The sequence below is a fragment of the Ochlerotatus camptorhynchus genome, unplaced genomic scaffold (genome assembly GCF_037179485.1).
Source record: "Ochlerotatus camptorhynchus isolate MF236.1 unplaced genomic scaffold, CSIRO-AGI_Acam_v1.1 ptg000574l, whole genome shotgun sequence".
Taxonomy (NCBI): domain Eukaryota; kingdom Metazoa; phylum Arthropoda; class Insecta; order Diptera; family Culicidae; genus Ochlerotatus; species Ochlerotatus camptorhynchus.
This window is the reverse complement of record NW_027041055.1, coordinates 1302885-1311123: the sequence shown is the minus strand read 5'-3', so window position 1 is coordinate 1311123 and position 8239 is coordinate 1302885. Positions and strand designations below refer to the sequence as shown.

The following is an 8239-nucleotide window of genomic DNA, read 5'->3' as shown; positions in this document are numbered from 1 at the left end:
TACCCGTGAATTTTCAAATTATTTGCTCTAAAATCACTCTCCCTACATCGTCTACTACTTAAATCACCGACTATCGCTTTAATTGGAAGCTACAGTTGAAACCGTCTCTTTCACCAGTTCGCCCTCCGGCAGCTCCCGCACCAACGACAGCAGCCGGTCCAGTTTCTGCACTTCCAACGAGTGTGGATCGACCGGGACGGTTTTCTTCGGTGCCTTCGTTTTGATACGTAAGTTTGGCGACAGTTTCAGTGTTATTGTTGTTCCCCTAAAACAAATTTCAACCATTAGACTTCTCACAGCGGACCGCCCTCGGAATGGCAACACCAGTCACTCACTTGTCATCCCCGACAATGATAAACGGCAGCTTGTGATTGAAAGCAATCCGTGAGAGTTTGTTCTTCCGCTTGGAAACAACGGCCTGGACGCAAATCGCTTTGTACTTGTTCACGCTCAGGTCGAACACGAACACCTTACCCTCGGTGGTGACTGCCGCAAACAACGTACTCGAGTAAGGAGCCCACTTCACGTCGCCCACCGAGGCCCCCAGGTCGAAGATGAACAACGGTTCGCTACAAATGGGAAAGAGAGAAAAAACAGAGCGTAATGAAAATCCGAAAGAAGAAATTTAATATCCCTGTGTGCGCTCAGAATTTCAATTTCACATACGGTCTCATATCCTCCCATATCTTAACGCGCCAGTCGCCGCTGCAGGATGCGAAAATGTTCGAGTTGAATTTGTTGTAGTCCATCCGGTGGACGGAAAGGTAGTGCGCGTAGTAGGTCATCAGATATCTGCGGAAGAGGAAAATTGGGCGCCGGGTTAATTGGGACAATGAGCAGATGGGAGCTATCCGAGTTGTGAATTATTAACGAAGCATGAAATTCAGGCTGCCAAAGTTATGCTGCTGAAATTATTTGAATCGGTTATGAATGATGCAGGATGGCAAAGGAATAGAATTGAAAAATAAATTATCAATAATAGCCTTCTTCTTCCGGGTTATTTATACATGTTCCAAATGGAATTTTGGACTAGGCTCAAATTTTGGTGTGCGTTGTATATTTGGTCTTAAATATACACGGCGAATGAGAACGACCCAAATTTGAGTTTAGTTCACTCATAATCGCCAAAAGTGCAGGAACTCAGCGATGAGTAAATTTGTCTCATGGTTTCCTGTGGAAAACCTAAAAAATCTGCCGGAAAATGAGGAAATTGACGAAAATTATATCCAGTCTCGGAGTAGTACCAATAGACTGATTCAATCCAATCTTTACTTTTCTTAAATTCGGGAATTTTTCCCTGGAAAATCCTGGAAAAACCTGGGAAAACATGAGACAAATTTTACTCATCGCTGAGTTCCTGCACTTTTGGCGATTGTGTGTGAGTGAACTAAACTCAAATTTGGGTCGTTCTCATTCGCCGTGTAAAAAGCTTAGGGGAATTTACATATTCTCGTCAGTCTAAGCAGCGTGCATGCTTCTTTTTACATTGTCTCGTTCTCATGCACACAACTGTTTGTTAACATTCTTTTGCTACCTGCTGATTTATGTATTCCAATCGACCTAATTGTCCAAAATTTTCAATAATCGTTTTTACAACGCTTCAAACTTCCCAGGTGAGTGTGACAATTATTGGCAGCTTCTTTTTCTTCGGCAGCCTTTCCGTTTGATTTACATATTAACCGGTTCTCCTATTATCGGCACCTCTAAATTAGCTGCATTATGTAAAAATCTGACATGACAAATTTGTTCAGACATCAAAAAGTAATCAGTTTGTAACTGATTAACCAAGGAATCGTTTGAATGCATCTAACAAGATGTTCTGCTGTGAAATTACCGCTTGGAAATTGGTTGCCGAGAATAGTCGTAGGTGCCGAAGCCAATATTTACCCTATATCATACAGATACAAAGTCAAAAAAGTTCATGCTGTTGAAGCATCTATTTGAAGTAAAAAAAATCTGAATGTACACATTCACAGCAGTCAAAACACGATGGGAAATTAAAAAAGAAAGGAAATGTATTTTTCATCAAGTGTTTGTACTGATTTTCAGTCAAACCCGAGGCCTAGATGAATTTTCTACCACAGTATATTCCACGCCATGCAGCTGGACGCGACCACTTTCGGGTGGGATATTATGAATAATGCATATCGACGTGTTTGACAAACGTTAATCCATAGCAGAAATTCCTTTCAAGTTTAACGAGTTTATCTGAGGCTTATTGAAATGTCCCAATACCGAACCTCAAAATACAGAGATGCAGAGACACAGCACGACTGCCCCGTTGCCGAGAAGCGAGGTTGTTCACAGCACCAACACGGCTTGTGCAGGTTTGATATTATGACTGTTGAAGATCGTTGAAATTAGCTACTACAATGCGTGTCCGAATAATATAACCAGCTAGAATCATACTGCTTCTAAAACTGCTTTATCTCTTTTGTTTACCAATCAAATGCTATGACATTTCAAAATATTTGGACAACCTAGTGTTCCAAATCCTACACAATTCTAATGACAAACTTCTGAGATTCGGGTGATTATGTAATATGGGACGTCTCTCACTTAACTAGCTGTTTCTCTCTGTGATGTCAATATATTTACACCATAGTATTAGCATGTACAACCTGCACATTAATATTAATATAAATTTGACAATTATTAATTCTTTAATTTTGATTAAAAACATCGTAAATTACATAAAAATTGCAATGATTTGGATTAATAGGGTTAATGTTCCCAACCTCAGTCTAATATTAAGCCTTCAATTACATTGTATGCCATTTCTTATATAATAATTGAACTGCAAACTATCAACAAGCAAGTTTAGATTTTCTAATTGTTTGTAAACGACGGAAAATTGTTAAACCAACGATTTAAACATGACAACTTTCCAGGTAAGTGGATATAATGTCGGTCTACTGTACTCATATTGGGTCTATAAATGCATGCAACTTCGGCCTATCGAAGATGACCCTCTAAGGCCTGTACTCGAAAAAAAATGCACCAGACAAAAGTGTTCACCAAAAATTTATTTTAAGTCGGATTTTCTTGAAACTTTCAGGGAATGAACTAATACATATGGATTATGTTTCAGCATAATTACTTTACTCAATTTCCTTTCCATCGCTGAAAGCCCGCACGTTTCCCTTAAGACCCCTCATTACATTTTGTGTAATGGTGGAGCTGACCTTTTTGGTCACTTTCATCCATTCTTTCTTCAACTCCAGCTCGTTCTTAAACACCTTGGACGATTTTCGAACTTTGGCCTTCATTATGGCCCAAAATCTTTCCACCGGACGAATCTCTGGTGAATTTGGGGGGTTGGCGGTTTTTGGTACAAAAACATCGTTATTGTCTCTATACCATGATGGCATGATGCCAGGTCCGGCCAAAATAATGTCTCGCCTCCGTGGGACCGCAGGAAGGGCAACAGACGCTTCTGGAGGCACTCGGTGCGGTAAATTTCGCTGTTTATGGTACCCATTGTGATGTACGCTTTACTCAGTTTACCACATTGGCATATGGCCTGCCAGAGCAAGTATTTTTTGGCGAATTTGTCCACTATCTTCTTCCTTATATCTTCCGGAACATCAAACCGTGATTTGGTAACGTAGAACTCCAGCCCCGGTATCTGCTTTGCGTCTGCCTTGATGTAGGTTTCGTCATCCATAACCACACACATCGGTTTCGTTAACCACTCTCGATACAGCTTCCTTGCGCGGGATTTGGCCACCGTGTTTTGTTGATCACGCCGGTTCGGTGCCTTCCGGAACTTGAATACACGAAGCCCAGCTTGTTTCATGGTTTTCTGAACGAACCAGGCGGAACACTTTGCCTTCAGAGCCGCGTCGCGAATCGAAAGGTTCAGATTACGCTTGAAATAATCCAGCTCCTTCCGGGCCTTCACAGGGTCAGCTGTCTTCGATTTTCTTCCACTTCCAGCCCGCCGCTCGGTCGTCTGGGACTCCTTAAACGATTTTACCACCCGAGACACAGTTGTATGGGTGATTCCCAGTTGTCTTCCGATCCATCTCATGGTCGCAGTCGGATTTTCCATGACGGCGCGCAAAATTCTCCGGCGATTTTCTTCTTGTTTCGATGACATCTCAATAACCACTTAACCGATTGTTATGAAATTTTGCACATGTAAACAATTCACTTCAAACTAGTTATACCCAGAATTTCATCAACTTTTACCCACGGATAAAAAAGTTACACACGGATAAAAATGGTGTACTTTTTTTTATCTACAAAGTGACTGCCCGGAAAAAAATAACAATACAATTACAAGCAAATCTATTGCCAACAATCCTTTGGTTTGTTTTTTTCCGTCGATCTTGTTTTCCGTGCTGAGCACCAATGCTACCGACGTGCCAGGAAGGCAGCTCCCACACCTGGACCCTACCTATCGACCCATCAACTCATGAACCGGGGACCAACGGCTTTACTTCCCATCCGAAGGAAGGCGTGATCAGAGATGTTATGCCTCAGAACATCCCGGCGGCGCCGACTGGGATATTGAACCCAGGCCTGCTGGGGTGAGAGGTAATCACGCTTACCACTACACCACCGGCGCCACCCACCACCAAGCAGAAACCAGACGAAACAGACGACACAGAGAAGGAGAAGCCAAGACTACCAAGACGAATCATGTTAAGCATTGTCCCGATACGAATAGTTTTTTATTTAAGGAAAATATTTAACGGGTGTTCAATAAAAAATGAGAATTGTTTCAGTCATATAGCTAGTAAATTTTTGTTTTCAACGAATTCAGTATTTTTTATTAAAAACATACTGTTCATTCTTCAAAAAAACGTCAATAAATATTGGAGATGGGGCCCTGGTCAGCCGTACGACACAACTTAGTCGCGATGCTCTCACAAGAGCGCTGGACGGCATTGAAATCATTCTCATTTTTTATTGAACACCCGTTATACTAAGTGTTTATTAATTTTCTAAACCACATGTATAAACAACCATGTTTTAACATAACTATTAAGAATATCTGATGAAATGAATGAGAACATAGTTTCATAATAAAATAAAAGGGTTCCTTTCGTGTTGGCGATATTTTGCTTGCAAAATAGTTTAGCTAAAAAGCGTTGAAAATTCCGAATTCGAAGGTGTTTTGTCAACTTCTTGATAAACACGTTCGACTTGAAGCTAGGACCAGGGTGCCTTCCATTCATTTTGACTAAAAAATGTTTTAAGAAATTATGGAATAATAAGATATTATGAAAATATTTTGATTATGTAAACAACAAGAAAAGATTGTTAAGTTTGTGTTTGACACATAATACCTGCCAATTTTGCTACATGAGAGTCGCAATAAGCGATTTTGTAATTTATCTCACCCACTCTTAGCTCTTCACTCTTCGCGAAGATGCGATCAAAAAAATGCTCATTGTGACTCTGTCAAAGCTAAATTTGCAGGTTTGATGTGTAAAACACAAATTGTGTAATCTTTTCTTAATACTTACACATACAAAATATCGTCATAATATCCTATTATTCCATAATTTCATAAAACATTTTTTTAGTCAAAATGAATGGAAGGCACCCTGGCTAGGACACTACGATCAATATCTGACTAAAAATAAGACAACGATCGAATTCACATTGAACGAGTAATAGGTGGAATTATCCCGTGACTTATTCCAGTAACTTGGTAAAAGGATCACGGTTAATCGTAGCCATAATTGACGAAACAACCTACAGGTACTGTTGATGCATACGTCCTAGCACACTTATGGAATATAAGTAATAAAAATGTTCTGCAGGTTATTACACTATTCAATATCCAAACAGCCCAACATGCTTTTCTTCTGCAAGAAATCCCTCCACTATTGATTTGGTCTTAACTGATTCATGTCAACTTTGTAGCCAATTGGTTACCCATGCTGACTTCGGTTCTGATCACCTTCCAGTAACCTTTGAAATATCCCAAGAAATAATTTGTAATCCCAACAGCTCTACTTTCAATTACCATAAAGCTGATTGGGAGCAGTATCGAACATTTATGGAATATAACTTCGATCGAAACATTCCTTTGCAAACCAAAGATGAAATTAATTATGCTCTTGAATCTCTGACTACTTCTATAGTTGAAGCAAGAGCTGCCTCAGTACCAAAATGCGAGGTTAAATTCGATTCAATCATAATAGACGATGATCTTCAGCTCTTGATCCGTCTTAAAAATGTCCGTAGGAGACAATATCAAAGAACACGCGATCCTGCCATGAAAGTTATCTGGCGGGATTTGCAAAAACAAATTAAAAAGCGATTCTCTGCCCTGAGGAACAAAACTTTTGAAAATAATGTTTCTAAATTAGACCCAAATTCCAAACCCTTTTGGAAACTCACAAAAATTATGCAAAAACCTCAAAAGCCAATTCCAGCGCTTAAAGAAGGTGGTAAAATTTTGATCACATATTTGGAAAAATCTCAGAAACTTGCTAAGCAATTCGACAGTTCCCATAATTTCAGTTTGGGTCTTACTAGTCCTATTGAGAATCAGGTTGCTCGGGATTTTCTGAATATTTTCTCTCGTGAAACTATTTTTGATGATTCCTGGGGGACTGATTTAGACGAAGTAAGGTCTATAACTAAAAAGTTTCAAAATATGAAAGCTCCAGGTGATGATGGAATTTTCTATATCCTCATCAAAAAACTCCCAGAGAGTACCTTGTCTTTCTTGGTAAAATTATTTAACAGATGTTTCCATTTGGCATTTTTTCCTGATAAATGGAAAAATGCAAAAGTTGTTCCAATTTTGAAGCCGGATAAAAATCCAGCTGAAGCTTCTAGTTACCGCCCAATAAGTTTGCTTTCTTCAATAAGTAAACTTTTTGAAGAAATAATTTTGAATAGAATGATGCTTCACATCAATACGAACTCAATTTTTGCAGATGAGCAGTTTGGATTTCGCCATGGGCATTCAACTACTCATAGCGGCGCCGGTGGTGTAGTGGTAAGCGTGATTGCATCTCACCCCAGCAGGCCTGGGTTCAATCCCAGTCGGCGCCGCCGGGATGTTCTGAGGCATAACATCTCTGATCACGCCTTCCTTCGGAAGGGAAGTAAAGCCGTTGGTCCCCGGTTCATGAATTGATGGGTTGATAGGTAGGGTCCAGGTGTGGGAGCTGCCTTCCTGGCGTCGGTAGCATTGGTGCTCAGCACGGAAAACAAGATCGACGGAAAACAAATCCAAGGAAAAAAAATACAACTACTCATCAACTCTTAAGAGTTACCAATTTAATTCGTTCAAACAAATTTGAAGGCCACTCAACTGGAGTTGCTCTTCTAGACATAGAAAAAGCATTCGACAGTGTTTGGCATGAAGGTTTGATTGCTTAATTGAAAAAGTTTAATTTTCCACTTTATATTATGAAATTAGTTCAAAATTATTTAACTGACAGAACTCTGCAGATAAATTATCAAAATTCCAAATCTAATCGACTAAAGTGGAATGTATAAAGAGAGAGAGAAGGATTAGTAATTTCCATTAAATTCCACTTTGACAGATACGCGTATTTCGTCTACAATGTGCAGCTATCGAGCTATCATCCAAACAATTTGTGGAATAGTTATATCATTTGCGTTATCGTTCGCTTATGGCAATTTTTTATCAGGGTAGAGCGTAACGTGATTTACCTGCAACCCCTCGTTGAGGGCGGTGTCAAATAAATGTCTACCTTTCATCTTCTCCACTCCCCAAATGAAACTTCACGTAACAACGCATACTTACTTGGAGCTATAAGCTGTGCTACATTTGAAAATGTAGCCCTCTTCCGTTCCGACCAGAAATATCTCCGGATTACTAGGATGAAACACCATACACATGCCGCAGCCCTTCAGCTTCAGGGTGCTCCCATCTGGACCTCCGACCTGGTCGATATCCAAAAACAGCGATATAATCGTTGTAATGGCAAGCTTGTTCTGCATCAACACCCAGTTGAACACTCGCCCGTCGCCGGAAACGGTAAAGAAGTTAATCTCGCCATCCTGCATATCCGGTCCCCACTTGAGCTCCCACACGCATTCCGAGTGCTTCCCATTGACGCCGTGGGACATGTACACCGGTTCCTTGGTGCCCACCTGTAGGTTGTAAACGATCACATTCCCATCGTACAGTCCAATCGCAATCAGGTACGGATACTTCGGATGGATATCGCAACACATGGCTCCACTCTCGGTCGTTACTGGGAAGGAAACGTAATGTTGTAATGATTTCTTTAATAAT

At 40.3% G+C, this 8239-nt stretch overlaps 1 protein-coding gene across 2 annotated transcripts in view; it reads right to left on the bottom strand.

Annotated features, from left to right (window-relative positions):
• LOC135713613 (dynein intermediate chain 2, ciliary) overlaps positions 1–8239 on the bottom strand; it is a 74328-nt gene continuing 66089 nt past the window's right edge. For both annotated transcript variants that reach the window (XM_065236746.1, XM_065236745.1), the window contains exons 7-10: positions 7745–8198; positions 667–792; positions 336–569; positions 1–265 (exon numbers count right to left, since the gene is read on the bottom strand). In XM_065236746.1, the coding sequence (XP_065092818.1) occupies positions 79–265; positions 336–569; positions 667–792; positions 7745–8198 (1001 nt within the window). In that variant the 3' untranslated portion in view covers positions 1–78. The remainder of the gene's footprint in view (positions 266–335; positions 570–666; positions 793–7744; positions 8199–8239) is intronic.